This window comes from Chiloscyllium punctatum, chromosome 24 (genome assembly GCF_047496795.1).
Source record: "Chiloscyllium punctatum isolate Juve2018m chromosome 24, sChiPun1.3, whole genome shotgun sequence".
Taxonomy (NCBI): domain Eukaryota; kingdom Metazoa; phylum Chordata; class Chondrichthyes; order Orectolobiformes; family Hemiscylliidae; genus Chiloscyllium; species Chiloscyllium punctatum.
Genome location: NC_092762.1, coordinates 63,543,826 through 63,567,290, shown reverse-complemented (window position 1 = coordinate 63,567,290; position 23,465 = coordinate 63,543,826). Strand labels below are relative to the sequence as shown.

General features: G+C 40.9%; 1 protein-coding gene across 1 annotated transcript in view; it reads left to right on the top strand.

The window, feature by feature from the left end:
- Positions 1-23,465, top strand: part of LOC140494427 (mucin-16-like) — a 112,133-nt gene that overhangs the window by 14,006 nt on the left and 74,662 nt on the right. The window contains exons 16-28 of the mRNA XM_072593610.1: positions 1,333-1,497; positions 2,045-2,191; positions 2,499-2,666; positions 3,655-3,810; positions 4,114-4,281; positions 4,586-4,747; positions 9,452-9,592; positions 12,223-12,357; positions 14,709-14,869; positions 14,959-15,026; positions 17,149-17,318; positions 17,956-17,982; positions 20,383-20,544. Of these exons, the coding sequence (XP_072449711.1) occupies positions 1,333-1,497; positions 2,045-2,191; positions 2,499-2,666; positions 3,655-3,810; positions 4,114-4,281; positions 4,586-4,747; positions 9,452-9,592; positions 12,223-12,357; positions 14,709-14,869; positions 14,959-15,026; positions 17,149-17,318; positions 17,956-17,982; positions 20,383-20,544 (1,830 nt within the window). The remainder of the gene's footprint in view (positions 1-1,332; positions 1,498-2,044; positions 2,192-2,498; positions 2,667-3,654; positions 3,811-4,113; positions 4,282-4,585; positions 4,748-9,451; positions 9,593-12,222; positions 12,358-14,708; positions 14,870-14,958; positions 15,027-17,148; positions 17,319-17,955; positions 17,983-20,382; positions 20,545-23,465) is intronic.

Genomic DNA, 23,465 nt, shown 5'->3' with positions numbered 1-23,465 from the left:
ACTGACTTGAGATAGTCAACATGGCTTTGTGCGTGGGAAATCATGTCTCACAAACTTGATTGAGTTTTTTGAAGACGTAACAAAGAGGATTGATGAGGGCAGAACGATGGATGTGATCTATATGGACTTCACTAAGGCATTCGACAAGTTTCTCTATCGGACACTGGTTAGCAAGATTAGATCTCGTGGAACACAGGGAGAACTAGCCATTTGGATACAGAACTGGCAGATGGAGTTTAATTTAGATAAATGTGAGGTACGGCATTTTGGGAAAGCAAATCTTAGCAGGACTTACACACTTAATGCTATGGTCCTGGGGAGTGTTACTGAACAAAGAGACCTTGGAGCGTAGGTTCATAGCTCCTTGAAAATTGAGTCGCAGGTAGACAGGATAATGAAGAAGACATTCGGTATGCTTTCCTTTATTGGTCAGAGTATTGAGTACAGGAATTGGCAGGTCATGTTGCAGCTGTACAAGACATTGGTTAGGCAACTTTCGGAATATTGCATGCAATTCTGGTCTCCTTCCTGTCGGAAGGATCTCGTGAAACTTGAAAGGGTTCAGAAAAGATTTATAAGGATATTGCCAGGGTTGGAGGATTTGAGCCTTGGGAGAGGTTGAATAGGCTGGGGCTGTTTTCCCTGGAGCGTCGGAGGCTGAGGGGTGACCTTGTAGAGGTTTATAAAATCATAAGGGGCATGGATAGGATAAATAAAAAAAGTCTCTTCCCTGGGGTGGAGGAGTCCAGAACTAGAGGGCATAAGTTTAGGGTTAACGGGGAAAGATATAAAAGAGACCCTAGGGGCAACCTTTTCACGCAGAAGGGGGTACGTATATGGAAAGAGCTGGCACGGGAAGTGGTGGAGGCTGGTACAATTGCAACATTTAAAAGGCACCTGGATGAATATATGAATAGGAAGGGTTTGGAGGGATACGGGCCAGGTGCTGGCATGTGGGACTAGATTGGGTTGGGATATCTAGTCAGCATGGACAAGTTGGACAAAAGGGTCTGTTTTCATGCTATACATCTCTATGACTCTATCACTGAAGCAATAACAGTCACTACATCACTCCCCTCAACAAATGGTATGTAACAGCACTCTTGTGAACTATTTCATTCTCAAACCTGTCTAACTTAAGGCATGGAATGTCAATGAAATGCAAGACACTCTTGATGATGTTCTGCTGTTACAAAAAGGTCAGGATGCGTCTTAGTTTTTTTTATGTGAGTTTCAAATAAAATCCAGAACCACAACTCTTATAAATTAAATTAATAGTCTTCCATAATCAGCATTTTTCTCAATTACAAGTCATGTCTATTTTACTAAAAGTGTCTGAAACATCAACTGCAAGTACAAAGGTCGCCACAGCAGCAACAACACCATCCTTGATTCGTGCCTCAACAAGATCAACAGCATCAACATCAACTCTGGCCTCTACTGAAGGGTCAACAACTGAAGCAATAACATTCAGTCTGTCAGTCTCAACAACAACTGGTGGGTATACAAAAGCACATCATGCAAGTATTCTTTTATGAATTCTTTCAACCTGCTGGAGGATAGAAAGCTGTACTGAAAAACGGTGAAATCCTTTTTTGTGAGATATTGTTGGCTATATGCATGGGGTGCTAATGATTGGTAAGACATCCATAAAACATAAAGCAGAACAAGACAGTGCAGAAACAGGCCCTTTGGCCCACTATATCTGTGACGATTATTATGCTATTCTAAACTAACCTGATCTGTCTGCACATGGTCTGTATTCCCTGTCTGTTCATGTGCCTGTCAAAATGCCTCCTAAGCTTTGCTATCACATCTGCTTCTAAGTGAGTTTCTGCCATTCCAATCAGGTCAGGATGCTTCTTAGTTTTAACTTTTAGTATGAGTTTGAACATAAGCTACAGCCAACTATTATACAAAAAAAACCACATTCTTCCATACACTATTATTATGTGAGATTCAAACTTTTGTGCAAAACCAGACACATTCTTCCATCCTCCACATTTCCATCAATGATAGATCTTGCCTATTTTAATAACTGCAGCAGAAACATTGACTACAAGTTCACAGACATCTACAGCAGCACCGACCTCTCCATCAGCTCCTGGATCAACAAGTACTGTAGCAGAAACATCTGCAGCAAGCTTGACTGAGGCAAAGACAACGATAACATCACTTCCTTCAACAAGTGGTAAGAACCTGATTGGTCTTTTCTCTATTCTACCATTCTGACTTCTTACATTTGACAGCAAGTTCAACAATACACAATACAAATGTAACAGCTGAGTACAGTAAGCTGTCAATGACAGTGTGCAGTGTAGAAAAATGTACAAATACAATTTGCTGACTGCTGCTTTGCAACATGATCGTGATACACTTGTTAATAAGTCACATTATATACAAAGCTAAGAATGTGACTTTTTGGCTATATTGCTAGGATGTTACAATGTACACCTTTTTGTACACTTCATTAAATCTAACAACTATTTTAATATCAGTAGCAACAGAACATTTGACTGTAAGTGCACAGACATCCACTGCAACACAAACCACCACCTCAGCTCCTGCTGCAACAAGGAGCAAAGTATCAACGCCAGCTGTGAGCTCTACAACAGGATCAACAACTGAAGTAACATCAATTACAATTTCACTATCTTCCACCAGTGGTGAGTTTGCAAGTTCTGTTATTAATTCTACCATTGTCCTTCCACAAGGACTCAGAAAATAGGAGCAGGTGTTAACTGTATGATCTATTAAGCTAGCTTCACCATTCAATATGATTATGGCTTATCTCTGGCTTCAAATGCATCTTCCTGTGTGCTCTTCATATCCCCTAACCTCCTAAGTGCCCTGAAACCTCTCTTTCCAAATTTTAAACATGTTCAACAATACACATTCTTGAACCTACTGGGGCAGAGAATTGCACAGATTCACAAAATGTTTGTGCAAAACATTTCTCACCTAAATAGCCCTAAATTTGTGGCCCCACAATGTGAGACTGCCCTCACAATTTAGATGCCCTGTTCAGTGGAAGAAATCCCTCAACATCTATCCTTCCAAGCTGCTTTCGAACCTCATATGGTTCAATGAGCTCACCTCTCATTCTTCAAAACTTCAGAAATACAAAACCAATTTTCTCAGCCACTCATCTCGGGACACCCTATGCAACCCAGAAAATAGTTAGCTGAAACTTTTCTTTTTACTTCCTTCACTGCAGGCATTTTGTTTGTTAAATGTTGAAATTACACTCAATATTTCAGATGTGATTTCATCAAAGCCCCATGCAAACTTTAACAAAACGTCTTCATCCCTGTGTTCCGATCCCGTTGGCATTTGGCTTCATAGTTATTTGCTGTTCTTTTCCAGCTTACTCCAAGTTTATAAACCCTTAATTCTGTCATACTACGAGAAACTAGAATTGGAAATTAGGAATGTGCTAAAAGTATGTGCTGTTGGCCATAATTATGTGCTAATTACTTTTGTTGCTTTATGTCTGTTAGAATTCTATTAGACTTTGTGACTTTATTCACTACGTTGCATTATATGTGACCATAACAAATCACTTAGTGCAACCTCTATTCAAGATTTTTGATATATTGTCTGATATTCACTTTTTAACTTCAATAATAATGCAACATTTTTCAACAATAACAGCAAAAACATTGATAAATACACAAGTGTCCACAGAAGCTCTGACCTCTACATCAGCTTCTACCTCAACAGCTACAGCAGCAGAGACATCTACAACAAGTTTAACACAAACATCAACATCTGAAGTAACGACAGTGACATCACTCCCCATGACAACTGGTGAGCATGGATTCTCTTCTCTTCTCTGCTGTATCATTATTGATTTATTTCATTCTACTTCAACTGTAAAAATTCACAACAAATAGATAACATCAGGACCTAGCATGAGGTTGGCTGTGATTCCACAAAGTAGAATAATGAACATATGCAATTGGATCAGTCCTGATTTGTCACGGAGTTGCATCACCGACAAGTTGTATTAAAAATGAGCCTGAGAGAAAAAAAAAATTTGGCGAAAGGTTTAACAAAATGTTCCATGTTTTTTGTACATCTCATTAATTTCATGACCTATTTTCATAATAGCAGCAACACAACCATCAACTGCAAATGCACAGTCATCCACGACAGCACAAATCTCTACATCAGCTTCTGCCTCTACAAGCACAAGTCCCCCAACAACTGTCGGGAATTCAACTAAAGTATCAACAACTGAAGCAATGACAGTCACTGCGTCAGTACCCTCAACAAATGGTAAGTATGTGAAAGCTCTTTCTGGAACTATTCAATTCTCAATCCTGTCAAACTCAAAATCTAGAACAACATGCCAGAGAAGTGACTATGTTGTTGATCATAATGATGCATGGGGAAAACACAGACTAATGGTTCTCAGTACATGTGTGCTCTGTTTCAACAAGGCTATGTTACATTTGCACTAACTTGTATTATATATTTATGTAACAAAATATCAAGCACAACATTGTACAACATGGTTAATACATTGTCCTGTGCACTCTAGTAAGCTCAATAACATTAAAACCTGTTTCAATAACAATAGCAGAAACTTCAGTTGCAAGTACGGGTAGCCTGACAACATCAATGACCTCTTCATCAGCTGCTGCCTCAACAAGCACAATAGCATCAACATCAACACTGGTCTCTACTGAAGTTTCAACAACTGAAGCAACGACATTCACTCCATCAGCCTCATCGACAACTGGTTAGTAGACAAAAACACACTTTGCAATCATTCTTTATTGACATTTCTTAAACCACTGGAACTTAAAAGCACACAATAGAAAACTGTCAAAAGATTATAGTAATATATTTTTGACAATGTGCATAACATACTAACAAAATACAGACATGTTTGAACACTTACGTTTGTTATAATCAGGGCATTTTCCATCCTATTATCTTTCATTATGTATGACTTTGATCAATATTTTGAGCACAACTATTCAACATCAACACCGGCCTCTACTAAGGGCTCAACAATGACATTCACTCCAGCAGTCTCATCAGCAACTGGTGGGGAAAGAAAGGCACACTTTTCTATCATGCTTTTATGTTTTTTCAAATTGGTGAAAGAAAGAAGCACATACTGCAAAAGCATGGAAGGTTAATCACAACACGTTGGTATGTCTGTGCAATTACAATTTAAGTTTTTATTACTCTCATTAAAATAGGTGACAAACTCAATAAGGTATTAAGGGTTTTTAAACTCACAGTACGCTGATAAATTTAAAAATCATACAACACCAGGTTATAGTTCAATAGATTTATTTGGAAGCATTAGCTTTTGAAGCATTGCTCCTTCATCAGGTGGTTGTGGAGCTTAAAATCGTAGGACACAGAATTTATAGGAAAAGTTTACAGTGTGATGTAACGGAAATTATATATTGAAAAAGACCTTGATTGTTTGTTACGTCTCTCATCTTTTAGAATGGGCATGTTGCTTTCAGTTCTTTCATATGTAAATTCCAGAACTTTCTTAAAGTTACATTCTCATGTGAACTTTAACAATTGGTGGCATGTTGGCCCAGATAATACACTGAAGGTGTAAGGTGCCTCGTGTGAGGCTGTCTGTGCCCCAATGTTCAGACTGATTCTAATCTAAAAAAGAATCTTACATGGATTACAGCAGTTTCTGAGCAAAATAAAATGTAATTCTGCAATGTGTGTGTGTGTGTTGGGGGGGGGGGGGTTATGAGTGTCTGTGAGAGAGTCTGTATATGTGTGTATGTGTGTGAGTGTAAGTGTAAAGAGATATAAGTCTGTGAGAGGGTGCTTGTGTGAGTATGGGAGTGCATGTGTGAGCGTATGAGAGAGTGCTTGTGTATGAGAGGATCTATGTGAGTGTATGGGACTGTAGGAGTGTGTGTGTGTCTGCAGGAGAGTGCATGTGTGTGTGTCTGTGTGTGTGTGTAGTGCAATGGGGTTACCTGTAGTGTGATATAAAGTCCCAGTTGAGGCCATTCCCAATGGTTATCAGTCTCTGCTAGACCACTGTACATTGTTGTTGCCTAACCTGAAGTCCACCTTGGAGGATGGTCACCTGAAGGTCTGAGGTCGAATGTCCCGGACCGCTGAAGTGTTCTCCAACTGAGAGGGAACACTCCTGTCTGTTGATTATTGTGTGGAGTTCATTCATCCGTTGCCGTAGCCCAAGCCTCCACTCGGTCTCACCAATGTACCATGCCTCAGGGCATCCTTGCCTGCAATATATGAGTTAGACAATGTTGGTCGAATCACATGAGTACCTGCCCCGTATATGGTGCAGGTGTCCCCACACGTAATGGTGGTATCTGTGTCGACACTCTGACACATCTTGCAGCATCTACCTTGACAAGGTTGTATGGTGTTGTCCTGAAAGCCAGGCAGTTTGTTCGAACAAATAACTCCTCACCATGGGTCCAGAGGAAGAAAATGTTGTCAATGTACCTGGTGTATCGTGTTGGTTGGAGGTCCTGCATAGAGAAAACATCTTGTTTGAATCTGGCATATTAGGGGTGCAAATGTGGTCCCCATAGTTGTTCCGTGTGTTTGGATGAAGAACTGGTTGTCAGAGGTGAAAATGTTGTGGTCAAGGATAAAGCAGATGAATTGTAGAATAGTGCTCGGAGATTGGCAGTTGTTGGTGTTGAGTACTAAGGCTGTTGCCGTGATGCCGACATTGTGGGGGATGCTGATGCAGAGTGCTGAAATGTCCATTGTGATGAGGAATGTTCCTGGTTCGACTGGTCCGTGGGTGCTGGGTTTCTGTAAGAAATCTGTAGTGTTGCAACAGAAGCTGGGGGGTGCTCCCAATACATGGAATTCAAGATGCCTTCAACATAGCCAAAGAGGTTCTCACACAGGGTCACAATGCCTGATACGATGGGACGCCCCGGTTTGTTGGCTTTGTGTATCTTTGGAAGGCAGTAGAAGTCATCTACATGAGAAGTACATGGATCAAGGGAGCGTAAAGAACTCTGAAAGACTGGATCCAAAGTCCTGATCAATGTGTTTAGTTCACGGTGTGTTCTTTGGTCGGATCAACTGATAGTTGCCTGTAGTGTTCCTGGTTGTTCAGTCATCAACTTCCTTGCAGTAATCTGTTCTATTCTGAATGATAATGGCTCCTCCTTTATCTGCTAGTTTGATGACAATGATGTGATTGGTTTTGAGAGCATGGATGGCATTGCATTGTGGTCGGGTGATGTTTTGCTCTACATTGGGCTGCAGTTGATGAATCTGACATTTATATATTTCCTGTCGGTTTGAACACACATGTCAAGCCCAGGGCAGCGGCCCTCTGGAAGGGTCCAAGTTGACTCCTTCTCTGGTTGCCCCTCTACGGACCCTTCAGAGCTCCGAATGGTTCAATTAGATCCTGTCTTATTCTTCTCAGTTCTCGAGAATATGGATCCAATTTTCTCTGCCACTCATCACATGACAAACACTTACACCAGGGAATAACTTAATGACCTTCTCTGTGCTGTCTCCAAAACAGACATGCTGCTTATTAAGGTGGAGATTACAATATCGAGATTTATTTATCCTTCTACTCCCAACCCTTTGAAAAAAATTAGCAACATCTCATTTGATTAGATTAGTTTACTTACAGTGTGGAAACAGGCCCTTTGGCCCAACAAGTCCACACCGACCCGCCGAAGCGTAACCCAGCCAGACCCATTCCCCCCTTCACCTAACACTACGGGCAATTTAGCATGGCCAGTTCACCTAACCTGCACATTTTTTGGATTGTGGGAGGAAACCATAGCACCCAGAGGAAACCCACGCAGACACAGGGAGAATGTGCAAACTCCACACAGTCTGAAGCGGGAATTGAACCCCGGTCTCTGGCACTGTGAGGCAACAGTGCTAACCACTGTGCCACCATGCCACCCACAGTGCTTTCATAATTGCTTCCTGTACATTTACCAGCACACTGTGAGTTTAAAAATCCTTAATACGTTATTCAGTCTGTCACCTGTTTTAATGAAAGGAGTAATAAAAATAATTTTTATCTGTTTGTAATTTTTATTAATGACTTAGATGAGGGAGTCGAAGGGTGGGTCAGTAAATTTGCAGATGATACAAAGATAGGTGGAGTTGTGGACAGTGAGGAGGGCTGTTGTCGGCTGCAGAGGGACTTAGATATGATGCAGAGCTGGGCTGAGGAGTGGCAGATGGAGTTCAACCCTGCCAAGTGTGAAGTTGTCCATTTTGGAAGAACAAATAAGAATGCGGAATACAGGGTTAATGGTAGGGTTCTTGGTCAGGTGGAGGAACAGAGGGATCTTGGGGTCTATGTACATAGATCATTGAAGGTTGCCACTCAGGTGGATAGAGTTTGTAAGAAGGCCTATGGAGTATTATCGTTCATTAGCAGAGGGATTGAATTCAAGAGTCGTGAGGTGATGTTGCAGCTGTACAGGACTTTGGTTAGGCCACATTTGGAGTACTGTGTGCAGTTCTGGTCGCCTCACTTTAGGAAAGATGTGGAAGCTTTGGAGAGGGTGCAGAGAAGATTTACCAGGATGTTGCCTGGAATGGAGAGTAGGTCATACGAGGATAGGTTGAGAGTTCTCGGCCTTTTCTCGTTGGAACGGCGAAGGATGAGGGGTGACTTGATAGAGGTTTATAAGATGATCAGAGGAATAGATAGAGTAGACAGTCAGAAACTTTTTCCACGGGTACAACAGAGTGTTACAAGGGGACATAAATTTAAGGTGAAGGGTGGAAGGTATAGGGGAGATGTCAGGGGTGGGTTCTTCACCCAGAGAGTGGTGGGGGCATGGAATGCGCTGCCCGTGGGAGTGGTAGAGTCAGATTCATTGGCGACCTTTAAGCGGCATTTGGATAGGTACATGGATGGGTGCTTAATCTAGGATAGAAGTTCGGCACAACATCGTGGGCCGAAGGGCCTGTTCTGTGCTGTATTGTTCTATGTTCTATGTTCTATGTTCTATGTTCTATGTAATTGTATAGACATCCACCTTAGCACAAATGTCTACATCAACCCCTGCCTTCATAAGTTCAAGTCCCCCAACAACTACAGAGAAGTCTAATGAAACATCAACAAGTGAAATAACAAGAATCCCTAAACCACTCACAAGTTTCTAGTATTTGAAAGCACTTATTTCAATAACTCCATTCTCAATCCTGTGTAACTATTAGAAGTTAGAAGCACAATTTGAGAAATGGCACAAATTTTCAGCAGTATGATATTGACATAATTGTGCATGTGAAAATCACATGCTTAGAACTCTTAGTACTTTATTCCTTTTTACAGAGTATGCCAATGTACTCAAAATCTGCAGTATATATGTGTGCATTAAACCATAAAGCCAACTAGTGCCCAAAATTTATTTTTAATACACTGCATCATAACCTCTTTTCTCCTCAAATGTAATGTAATCTGTTTCATCAACAATAGTAAAAACGTTGAATGGAAGTGCTCAGAGGTCCACAACAGCAGCAACCTCTGCATCAGCTTCACCAGTAACTAAAAAGAGCTTGACGGAAGTATCATCAACTGAATCAACAACTGTGTTTACAACACTCCCATCACCAAGTGGTGAGTATACAAGAACACTCTTTGCAGCAATTTCATTCTCAATTCCGTCACACTACTGAGTTAGTATCTTTCATTGAATAAGAACTTTTAACAGAACTTATAGCCCAAGTATCATGAAAAAATTTAAGATATTATTTAATTATTTTCCTGAGCTTTTTTCCTCGTTAGTTTTGTTAGATGCTGCAGGCTGTTAACAAGCTTGGTTATTGGTGCAGACGAACAAGTTATTCATGGAAAGGGGCATTGAAATTCCACAACTAGAGTACATTTTGGCCTTGCTATCCCTTTGCTTCTTCACAGTGGTGTTTAACTCAGACATGGTCTGATATCAGTTCAGGCTGTTGCTTGGTTGTAATCAGCAGGATTTCATTGACCATTGCAATCTTGATGCCATGAAAATATGTGAGATATGTAGTAAACATTAGCTGCAAAATGGCTCACTTCCTTTTGTAGATAACCTCCTATGAGAGATTGGGTTCTCTCAGAGTGCAGGGCAATATGCTTGAATAATGTTCTGGATTAGTGGTGCTGGAAGAGCACAGCAGTTCAGGCAGCATCCAAGGAGCAGCGAAATTGACGTTTCGGGCAAAAGCCCTTCATCAGAAATAAAGGTAGTGAGCCTGAAGCGTGGAGAGATAAGCTAGAGGAGGGTGGGGGTGGGGAGAAAGTAGCATAGAGTACAATGGGTGAGTGGGGGAGGGGATGAAGGTGATAGGTCAGGGAGGAGAGGGTGGAGTGGATAGGTGGAAAAGGAGATAGGCAGGTAGGACAAGTCATGGGGACAGTGCTGAGCTGGAAGTTTGGAACTAGGGTGAGGTTGGGGAAGGGGAAATGAGGAAACTATTGAAGTCCACATTGATGCCCTGGGGTTGAAGTGTTCCGAGGCGGAAGATGAGGCGTTCTTCCTCCAGGCGTCTGGTGGTGAGGGAGCGGCGGTGCAGGAGGCCCAGGACCTCCATGTCCTAGGCAAAGTGGGAGGGGGAGTTGAAATGTTGGGCCACGGGGCGATTGGTTAATTGGTGCAGGTGTGCCAGAGATGTTCCCTGAAGCGCTCTGCTAGGAGGCGCCCAGTGGATCTTGGGAAGGAGGTAGAACCGGGCAACACATCTCGTCCACATCCCGCACCTCCGCCCTCAGACCCCACCCCTCCAACTGTAACAAGGACAGAACAGCCCTGGTGCTCACCTTCCACCCTACCAACCTTCACATAAACCAAATCATTCGCCGACATTTCCACCACCTCCAAACAGACCCCACCACCTGGGATATATTTCCCTTCCCACCCCTTTCCGCCTTCCGCAAAGACCGTTCCCTCCGTGACTACCTGGTCAGGTCCACGCCCCCCTACAACCCACCCTCCCATCCTGGCACTTTCCCCTGCCACCGCAGGAACTGTAAAACTTGCGCCCACACCTCCTCCCTCACCTCTATTCAAGGCCCTAAAGGAGCCTTCCACATCCATCAAAGTTTTACTTGCACATCCACTAATATCATTTATTGCATTCGTTGCTCCCAATGCGGTCTCCTCTACAGTGGGGAGACTGGGCGACTCCTAGCAGAGCGCTTCAGGGAACATCTCCGGGACACCCCGCACCAATTAACCACACCGCCCCGTGGCCCAACATTTCAACTCCCCCTCCCACTCTGCCGAGGACATGGAGGTCCTGGGCCTCCTTCACCGCCGCTCCCTCACAACCAGACGCCTGGAGGAAGAACGCCTCATCTTTCGCCTCGGAACACTTCAACCCCAGGGCATCAATGTGGACTTCAACAGTTTCCTCATTTCTCCTTCCCCCACCTCACTCTAGTTCCAAACTTCCAGCTCAGCACTGTCCCCATGACTTGTCCGGATTTGTCCCACCTGCCTATCTCCTTTTCCACCTATCCACTCCACCCTCTCCTCCCTGACCTATCACCTTCATCCCCTCCCCCACTCACCCATTGTACTCTATGCTACTTTCTCCCCACCCCCACCCTCCTCTAGCTTATCTCTCCACACTTCAGGCTCTCTGCATTTATTCCTGATGAAGGGCTTTTGCCCGAAACGTCGATTTCGCTGCTCCTTGGATGCTGCCTGAACTGCTGTGCTCTTCCAGCACCACTAATCCAGAATCTGGTTTCCATCATCTGCAGTCATTGTTTTTACCTGCTTGAATAATGTGCCTGACATAGATGAATAGCTGGTGGTGTATGTGACCAGAAATTGAACGAAATAGATATGTTCAATCAGTTCTAGTTAAGACCCACTTAGAGCCAAATAAAGGTTCTCGGCATTTCCTACTTTGGGGTTGAATGGCAACATATCCAGTGTAAGTGCAGAGCTCAGAACCCCCATCACATTCCTTATGCCTCTCCCCTACCACTGTATAAATACAGCTTTAAGGTGCAGCACTTGGAGAACTCAGCAGAGAAACAGCCAGCTTGTATGTTTAGGATTATGTGTGAACTGAACAAGTAGAAATGTAGCAAAACTGATGCATGCTTTGATTTTAAATTCATTTCCTATACTGTGTTAACGTCAGAATTCTAATATTATACAACAGCTTCATATTCTAAAAGCAAAAGGAAAGGCTGACTATTCAATCTGGGATCACTCCTGTGAAGTTTTAACATTCTATCTTGTGCAGTAGAATCATCTTCTATTTCAACATCTTCAGGATCAGAAACATCTACTCAAATCTCCACAGCTTTACCTTCAACAAGCACAGCAACACCGGTCACTACCAGTGAAGCATCCTCAACACAAACAACCAAAATAATGACAGGTATCAAGACGGATGTGTATTTATGTCACAATTCGATCAATTACTTTTGTTATCTTTGTCTATGTAGTGTATTTTTCTGATTTTTTTATATTTGAAGTATTTCCAATGCTTAAATATATAGGGAGTGGGAGGAGAGTTCTCTGCCAGGCAGATGCTGCACGCATGACAATAAATAAGTCAACAGATTTCGTTGTGAGCTTTTGGAATATATGATCTAAATGATCTAACATGAGGTTGGGTATTGTTTGAGGGGGAGACTTCATTATCATTGGGTGAGTGGGCTGCAAGTGGAATGGAATGAAATCTTGAATAGAATGGATGGACATATTTTAATTAGCCTTCATTAGTTGCAACGCATTATCTCGATACAATGGGAAAATCAAACAAATCTGAACTCGTAGCTGCAAAGGAAGCAAATGGTTAGCTCAACCATGGGTATTTTCACCAACCTGGCCAATTTCTGATTCTTAATGCATTTGGCTGCACATACAGTGAAACCTCCCTTAATTAAGGTATTAAGGTTTGCTACAGGGTAAGCCATTGTAATATTCCCAATTGATGGCAATACTGGAAAAGTCAGATCCCAGAGTTAGATCATATTATGGCCTGTTAGATCATACGTTCAATTTTTGTGGTTGATTGCTGCCGTGGTTAGTCATTCAACAAATACCCACAAGGTTGCAAATGTTCTTTAATGAAAAAATACAAGTTTATTCCATAAATGAAAAAACACAAACATGTTTTACAAATACAAACAAGCAAAACAAGTTTCAACCTTTTCCCCAATACAGAAAATACCAGAAAAATATCACTCCTCTTTCATCACTTTACTTTCTCAGTTAATTGACACATTTCAGGACTTCTTGGACCAATCAGAAAGTTCTACAACTTCTTTTTCAGTTTCCATGACATTTTTCAATTCTGATGGCCAATTTATCTTTTCAGTTCTGATAGTGTATAAAAAATGTCAAACTTTCACAACCTGGAGATTGTGGTGGTTCCACTGAACCGAAGATATATCTTTTTTCTGCTCTGAAGTCGTGACTAACCTAAAGTCCCTGTCTGATTTTTCTCTCTGTGGATGCAGCAATGTAAACATTTTATTCATTAACACCATGGTGTTGTGTTGGTGGTTGACTGAATCACATCTTCCTGAATTTTATTATCTTGTTCACTATTCTAAATCATTGACTTCCCCCCCCCCAAAACTACCTCCTTCACAGAACTGAAGACAGGCAACTGCCACTATTTTAGCAACCCAAATCTGAAAACTAAAACAAATTTTATAAAGCTTTTATCATACCACCACCTGCAGGTTCCTGTTTAAGGCACACACCATCCTGACTTGGAAATATATTGCTTATTCCTTCATCGTCACTGTCTCAAACATTCCTGGAACTCCCTTCCTATCGGTGGATGGTCCTGCAACATAAAGGCGGCTGAAGTTCGAGAACCTTCTCCAGGGCAATTAGGACTTGGGAATTAATGCTGATCTCCAAATCACATGTTGAATTTTTTAAACGTGCTGCCAGCAACTTCTGGAGTCTTCATTCGTGGAACTGAGTACAAAACTGACGACATTATTTGTCAGTTAAATTCAATGCCCGTCTGCACGCGGCAGAACCTTCCGGAACTGACATCAATGCACGGCTCCAGTATGCCGATACTATTGAGCATGCGTACAACCTTTATAAACTGCACAGTCACTCAACAGAGATTAATGTAATAGACTCTGTTACACAATGCAATCCATCCAGAAACTACTGTTACACCACATACTTAAGCTAGTTACAACTACAATCATGCTGAAGAACTGTTGAAAAATCTGAGGCTTTTTGAACTTGAACAAGTTTAGATTTTAGTGAGGAATATGCTGGAATTATTCCTGAACAACCTCTAAAGCCCTGAAAAATTATATTACAAGTATGGTACCCGAATACTTCAGACAAAAGAAATAGATATTGAGATATATACAATCCAAACAAACAGAATATAGCCTTTGTGTTCTGCAATGGCATGTCTTTTCCTTAACCTTTGCATTTGAGAAAAGCTTTATTTAATTTTCTGCACACTGATTTAAATTTGATATATATTTCCTATTTATTATTTCCTGCTTTGTTTCTATGAAGATGCTTCAATCTATTTGGCTAAATAGCTTTCCTCCCCACAGATGCTGTAGAGGGTGCAAAATTGAGACAGTAGAAAAGAAGAATCCTCCACAAAAAAGACTATCAATCATTTGTGGGCAACCGTACATGAGGTGAACAGCAAAAGCTGTTCTTTCATTGTTATTTTCTAAATCTGGGCTAAAAACATTGTAATCCTCTGCTTTGTATTTTTCTGTATTACAGTGGAGCCTCCCATTGTACCTGCAACAGTCAACCCAAATGAAGGAATTCAGGGAAAAGAGTTCAACATAACCTTCACTGTTCTCAAACTGCCTTTCACACCAACTCTGCAAGATCACAATTCCTCTTTGTACATTAGTGAATCAAACAACATTCTTGATGCAGTAAGTATGTTATCTATGTCATTTGGAAAGAAAATGTTATATTCCTTTGCATTCTTGACACTAAATGGAACATTTTAATTTTTTTGCAGCTCAGTAAGCTGTATGCCAAAAGCGAAGTCAAGTCATCATTGTTACATTGCCAGTCCATATCTTTCAGGTAAGAAATTAACTTTACTGTAAACATTTAAGCTGGATATACAAAATAGGTTGATGTTTAAGTGATCTGGATTTATTACATAAGTCAAAAGTAAATTTATTAACATATTAGAAAAGGATTTCCTCAATATATTTCCCTGGTGAGGTAATATCCCAACTGCATAAATGCTGCAATCCCACCTTTGTCGACTTATCAGAACTGTTTCTGCTATTGAAGAGGAGAAAGTGAGGACTGCAGATCCTGGAGCTATCACCAATATCAAAGTGAAAGCCACCTCATATTGACATAACATGTGAAACTGTGATATGTTTTCTACTTCTTGGCATCCAGAAGATGACTGTGTCTTAATAATTGAATGGTGGATGGATAGGCACTGGATGCAGTTGAAACATTGCCTTCATTACATTAAACAGCCTGAAATATGAGAGCAAGGAAACCCTCTGAGTTATGCCCATGTACTTGTTAATTATTACCTTGTCCAAGTTAACAAAAAAATCTTGGAGATTATGGTCAGGACGTTAAGTGTCCACTCTCTGAGCTGGGAATCAAGATAAGCTGGCAGGTGGCAGCGAGGGTTACAAAACCATATGCCATTGTGTTGGCACATTACTGTTATTACTGATAGTTTGCCACTGCTGAGGAAGCATTTACACAGCCTGTTTACAAGATAATTAAGATACTTAAATGTTAAATTAGTAGATAATTAAGATAATTAATTTCCACTGCCAATGGTATTTTACCAGTGGTATAGGGTGACCTGACCAGGTGGCATCCTGGTAAAACATGGCAGCAATTTGCCAATAAAGGAGGGTGGCCTATGCCCAATGGATATTCACAAAGGTCCTTTTCCCTCACTGCATGAGCCTCCATCTTTCTTGTCAAGCCCCATGGCTCCTCTTGGTGTATCTGTCCCAGACGTATTTGATCGCAGGCAGTTCTTGAAGATAGGACATATTCCATGATGGAACAGAAGTCGTATCATAAGCCAAAAAAAACAGGCCAACAGCCATTAATCTGGCTAGATGCAACTTCAGCAACCAGAACCTGATGTTTAACCCAGGATACAGAGCTGCTACCTCCATGTAAAATTTCCCACATACCATGTTAGTAGGTTCTTTGAGTCAAAGATAATAAAGTGACAGGTGCGCAGGATTTTGAACAAACTGATGCTATTCACACATGTATTGAAAAATGATGGGACCATTCAAACAACATGCCTCGTCAACTTTAATTGAGGGGTGAAAACTGATTCCACTGAAAGGCTTCAGCAGTTTTTTGTTAATTGATTGATTTTGTTCGAGGCCCAGTGCAACTTATCAGTATTGATTTCTGGAGTAAACATCCTTCCATTGAATAACCTCAGCCTTCTCAATGTGCAGAGCCACCAAAACACTTGACTTTTCAAATACCATCATTCAAAAAACACTAATTATTCCATTGTCTTTAGAAATCTGTTCTGCAAACAAATTATGAATATAGCTTTATAATATTGATAACGATTGACCTGGAACTTGCACGGGGCCATCATCAGTAACTTTGAATTGGACTCAGGATTAAATTTCTTTCCCTTGGGTATAGTTTATGATTCATTATTCGATGAGGTTAGTATCAAAGGCAGATAAACTTGCACAAACACCACCCTTGTACTTTTCGTTGTGCCCCACCAAGCACCTAGTGCCAGCATTCAATGAACTTAACTGATTTGGCTAGAAATTCTCAGTTTTAACTCTCATATTACGGTACATCCCTCCACAAAATGTTAAGTCTTACGCAATGAGGTATAAGTATTTTTAATATCAATACAAGTAGTGAGTACTTCAACGTATTCTTCCCAATCATTTTCATTTCCTGGTTGCCTGTTTATGGAACTATTCAATGCAATGAACAGCTTAATGACTTTACAAGAATGTGACACCAGGAATTTCCATTAAGTTATGACTCTATCAGCTGTAAACTGAAAGAGTTTGACTTTTTGTTAGACATCACAGAAGCTCAAAATGAGGTCAATAACTCATGCTCTTACTTTACAATCATCACAATATCCTAGTGATTTAATTATTCAATCATTTGTAATCTTTAACACATTTAAACAAATTAACCATCTGATATTTGTCTGTGGCAGACCTGCAAGTGATGGAAACAGTACGGTTGAAGTAATCTGTACTTTCAAAATAAGTGCCAATACCCCACAAGTTGATAAAGTTGGTCTCTACCATGAATTCCAAAACAATACAAAGGACATCACCACCTTGGGACCGTATACACTGGACAGCAATAGCCTCTATGTAAATGGTAAATGCTCAACTTGGTTCTGTATCAATTCAATTTTTCTTATGCTTTTAATCAGTGGAATATTCATTTCAAAGCCATTCTCTTTCTTATTGCTCTGTTGTGCTGCCACAACCTCTCTCAAAACAAATGCTCTGTCTTTAGTAATCACTTGAGTCAATTTCAAACTCATTCCTGATGAATGGCTTTTGCCCAAAAGGTTCCTCAGATGCTGCCTGACCTGCTGTGCTTTTCCAGCACCACACTCTTGACTCTAATCTCTAGCATCTGCAGTCCTCACTTTTGCTCAATTTCAACCGTGGTCCATCTGTTCTAAACTCTTCTTCATCTATTGGCTTCTTCACTCTTGATCTGTTGCCCATCGCTCAGTCCTGATCATTTGACCCCAATTTGCTATTGCCCTGTGGGTCTTGCTTAAATATAGATAAAACAAGAAGATTAAAAAACTAAATCAAAAGTTACTTCTAATTTAGAAATTCTAATAGCTCAGTTTCTTACAAAATGTGAAACATCTTATTCAAACCATCACATCTAACTGACACTGGTTTAATTTATATCTAACTTGTAATTAAATGCAATGTTGAAGAAAAATATTTTAACTAGCTTAAATAATCTTTTCCAAATGTATTTGATTTTTCAGGTTACCATGAATCAACTGTTGTAACCAGTAAGTATGATGACTATTGTTGCTCCGTTGATACCTTGAGATATCTTTATAAAGGTGGTTGGCAGCCAACAGCATGGCTTCAATTCCTGCACAAGCTGAAGTTCTCTTCTTCTCAACCTCTCTCCTCCTTTAATGCGTGATGATCCTCAGATTAAACCATCACCAGTCAATTCTCTCCCTCTCTATCGAGAGAAGCCCTCTAGGTCAGACTATGGCATGTTTACTTTTGGTGTTCAATTAGCTCAGTCAGCTGAACAGTTGGTTTTCAATGCAGAATGATGCCAACAGTGAGGGCTAAATTCCTGCACTGGCTGAGATTATCATAAAGGACTTTCCTTCTCTACCTCTTCCCTTGACTGAGGCATGATGACCCTCAGGTTAAACCATCACTAATCATCCCTCTCTCTTCAGTGAAAGAACAGCCCTCTCGTCCTCCAAGACTATGGTGGCTTTTTATATAAAGATACCATTGAGTAGTTTCAGTTATTTTCGTAACATCATGGCCTACAAGAATTATATTGGTAATGATTTCTCTGTGATATCCATCATGAAATTGTAAATATGTTTAGAGACCCTGTTTCACTAATGTCACTTGGTACCGCTCTTACTTCTGGGTCAGAAACCTAGTTTCAAGTCCCACTCCAGTACTTAAGCACAACAGTCTACCCTGATGTCTCAGTGGAATGCAACTCTGTCAGAGTCAATATCTTTCAACTGATTTGTCAAAATGAGATCTTATTGACCCTCAAGTGGTAAAATAAGATGCCCCAGCTCTATTTTGAGAAAGAGCAGCAAAGTTATCTGTCAACCAATATTACAAAATAGAGATTATCTGTTATGATCGCATTGTCATCTGTGGATTACTACATTACAATAGTAAGTACAATTCATGAAATGTGCTGTATAAATGCAAAGTTTCCATTTGATCTTATTAAATGGCATAACTGCTAAAACTTGATATCTTGAAACAAATTGATTAATATTTAGAAATTCCAGTTACTGAAGGATCAGTTGAGGAGGTAAGATAGAAATTAAGAGTAAAATTCTCAGAGCCCTAAATGCATGGCCTATAAGACTATGCCCTTATGATTTAAAGGGCATGACTACTGAAAATAATCTCTCTGCATCTCCCTTCTCAAGCAGCAATAGAACCATATATAGTTCAATGAGATCACCTCTCATTTTTCAGAACTCCAGAGAAGATAAACTCAATTCTTTTCAGCCATTTATCACAGTTCATCCAAAAACTCCAAGGAGAAAATTTACCAAGTCCTCTTGTACTGTCTCCAATATAAGCATATTGTTTCTCAAATGTGGAGACAAAAACTGTATACAGTACTTCAGATATGGTCTCATCAACCTCCCAAGCAATTGTAATGATGCTTCTTTATTCCTGCACTCCTAACCCTTTGCAATAAATGCCTTTGTGCCATTTAGGTTCATAATTGTTTGCTGTCACTTTTCCAGCCGATTCCAAGTTTAGACATCCTTAATTCTGTCAAACTCCTAGAAGTTAGAATGTAAACTGGAAATATTCTATAATATTACAGCAGTATGTTGTTGGCCATAATTGTATGCTGATTAATATTGGTACTTTGCTTATGTTATAATTCTGTTAGGTCACGTTACTTTTGTTACTCACTAAGCCAGACCACTCAAAAAAAATTCTTAAGCAGGCAGTTCAGACCATAAATTTGCAATTTGTTTCGATAAGTGTACAGTGAAAATTACCCGGATTAAGTTAGCGAGGTTGACTACTAGATTTTAAAACAGACTAAAAATGTATTCACAAAATTACACAATGAAACACAAAGAACAGAATAAAGAACTCCTACAGAGCTCTACCTATCCAACTCAACTTAATTATGCTGTTCCGAATGCGCACAACAGTCCCAATAAGCAAATTCACTTTAAAAACCAGTATAAATGGAACACATGCTTACAGGTTGAAGTTGAAGGGCAGAAAGAGTGAGCAAGTCTCCACACAGCTCTCTGTTGAACTTCCAACCAGTTCAAGACTGAACTAAGACTGCTCAGCTCAGCTAGAGAGCTGACCACTCCCCTGTCTTTTAACAGGTCACTTCTAAAACATGCCCACTTTGGATTGACGTCTCATCTGTTTACATATAAACAAAAAGCCTCTCAAAATCCTTTTCATCTCTATACCAAACCAGACTTATCGGAGCCCTGCCCAGTTTATTGCCCCTCTGAAAAAAATCAAGGACAGAGTATCCTTGAGACAAGAACAGCTTTTAGAAAAAAAGGGACTAGCTTTGTAACACTTTGTCAAGAAATTTGCCTTATATGTAGGTTAAATAAAACATAATCTGTGTGCAAAGACTTTAATATTTTGTTCAATGCTTTCTTTTTCTTCACTACTAACGTATGTTTCCAAAACAGCAACAGAAACATTGATAGCAAATACGCAGACATCTACAGCAACTCCAACCTCTACATCAGCCTCTGCCTCAACAAGTACAGCAGCAGAAACATCTGCAGCAAGCTCAATGCAGACATCAACATCTGAAGCAACAACAGTGACATCACATCCCACGACAAGAGGTGAGTACAAATGTTGTTTTCTCTGTTGTACCATTCTGATTTCTTTCACTACTGCAATGTCAGAAACATATAAAGTAGGTAAAGATAATAGCAGAATGTTGGCTACAAATATAGAATAGCATGATAAAATCGACTCACTAAGTTGTATCAAATACAAGTTGTAAGAAGACATAAGTGGTTACTTTTCTGGTTGGCAAAATGTAGTGAGTTGAGAGTGTGTTGCTGGAAGAGCACAGCAGGTCAGACCGCATCCAAGGAGCAGGAAAATTGATGATTTGGGTCGGAGCCCTTGGACATAAAGAACATAGAACATAGAACATAGAACAATACAGCACAGAACAGGCCCTTCGGCCCACGATGTTGTGCCGAACTTCTATCCTAGATTAAGCACCCATCCATGTACCTATCCAAATGCCGCTTAAAGGTCGCCAATGAATCTGACTCTACCACTCCCTCGGGCAGCGCATTCCATGCCCCCACCACTCTCTGGGTAAAGAACCCACCCCTGACATCTCCCCTATACCTTCCACCCTTCACCTTAAATTTATGTCCCCTTGTAACACTCTGTTGTACCCGGGGAAAAAGTTTCTGACTGTCTACTCTATCTATTCCTCTGATCATCTTATAAACCTCTATCAAGTCACCCCTCATCCTTCGCCATTCCAACAAGAAAAGGCCGAGAACTCTCAACCTATCCTCGTACGACCTACTCTCCATTCCAGGCAACATCCTGGTAAATCTTCTCTGCACCCTCTCCAAAGCTTCCACATCTTTCCTAAAGTGAGGCGACCAGAACTGCACACAGTACTCCAAATGTGGCCTAACCAAAGTCCTGTACAGCTGCAACATCACCTCACGACTCTTGAATTCAATCCCTCTGCTAATGAACGATAATACTCCATAGGCCTTCTTACAAACTCTATCCACCTGAGTGGCAACCTTCAAAGATCTATGTACATAGACCCCAAGATCCCTCTGTTCCTCCACCTGACCAAGAACCATTAACCCTGTATTCCGCATTCTTATTTGTTCTTCCAAAATGGACAACCTCACACTTGGCAGGGTTGAACTCCATCTGCCACTCCTCAGCCCAGCTCTGCATCATATCTAAGTCCCTCTGCAGCCGACAACAGCCCTCCTCACTGTCCACAACTCCACCTATTTTTGTATCATCTGCAAATTTACTGACCCACCCTTCGACTCCCTCATCTAAGTCATTAATAAAAATTACAAACAGCAGAGGACCCAGAACTGATCCCTGCGGAACTCCACTTGTAACTGGACTCCATGCTGAATATTTACCATCTACCACCACTCTCTGACTTCAACCGGTTAGCCAGTTTTCTATCCAATTGGCCAAATTTCCCTCTATCCCATGCCTCCTGACTTTCCGCATAAGCCTACCATGGGGAACCTTATCAAATGCCTTACTAAAATCCATGTACACTACATCCACTGCTCTACCCTCATCCACATGCTTGGTCACCTCCTCGAAGAATTCAATAAGACTTGTAAGGCAAGACCTACCCTTCACAAATCCGTGCTGGCTGTCCCTAATCAAGCAGTGTCTTTCCAGATACTCGTAAATCCTATCCCTCAGTACCCTTTCCATTACTTTGCCTACCACAGAAGTAAGACTAACTGGCCTGTAATTCCCGGGGTTATCCCTATTCCCTTTTTTGAACAGGGGCACAACATTCGCTACTCTCCAGTCCCCTGGTACCACCCCAGTTGCCAGTGAAGACGAGAAGATCATTGCCAACGGTACTGCAATTTCCTCTCTTGCTTCCCACATAATCCTAGGATATATCCCGTCAGGCCCGGGGGACTTGTCTATCCTCAAGTTGTTCAAAATGTCCAACACATCTTCCTTCCTAACAGGTATCTCTTCTAGCTTAACAGTCTGTTTCACACGTTACAACGTTCGGTTAAGTAAATGGCCAAAATCTGTCAAATGAAGTGTAATGTGTAAAAATGTGAAATTTGACAATTTTAACAGCTTAGAGTGGTCAAAAAACATATGTAAGTGATGAGAGATCACAGAGCTCTGAGATGCAGAGGAATCAGGGTGTTGTCATGCAACGGTTAAATAAGAGTAACTCAAAAATTGGGAAAGCCGGAAGATTGTTACCTGGAGTGCTATGTATAGTTTTTAAATTCACTCACGGGATGTGGACATTGCTGGTTGTTGAGAATTTATTGCCCATTCCTAGTTGTCCTTGAGAAGGTAGTGGTGAGCTCCCTTCTTGAGCAGATGCTGTCCACGTATTGTAGGTTGACCCACAATGATCTTAGGGAGGGAATTCCAAAATTTTGACCTAACTACACTAAAGGAATGGCATTATATTTCCAAACTATGATGGTGAGTAGCTTGGAGGAGAACTTGCAGGTGTTGGTGTTCCCATGTATTTTCCTTCCAGATGTCAGTGGTTGTGGGTTTGGAAGGTGCTTTAAAGATCTTTGAGAAATTTATAGAAGGCGTCTTTTAGAGTATACACTGCTGCTAATGAGCATTGGTAGTGGAGGGAATGGATGCTTTGGGTGCAGTGCCAAACAAGTGTGTTGCTTTGCTTTGGATGGTGTCAAGCTTTTTGAGTCTTGTTGAAGCTGACTCATCCAGGCAAGTGGGGAGTATTCCATTACAATCCTGACTTGTGCATAGTAGATAGTGGAAAATAAGGAATGTAATGTAATTTTAATGTAAGGAATGGTGTAAATGCATAGAAAACAGTTCAGGGAAAGTTTACTAGGTAATACCTGGAATTGGTAAGGTATCCTGTGAGAAAAAGTTGAAAAGTCTAGGCTTGTATCCAGTGAAGTTTAGAAGGGTAGAAGATGATTTAATTGAAACATATAAGGTCTTGAGGGTGCACAATGGAGGGATTTCTCCTCTTGTGGGAGAATCGAGAACGAGGGGTCAC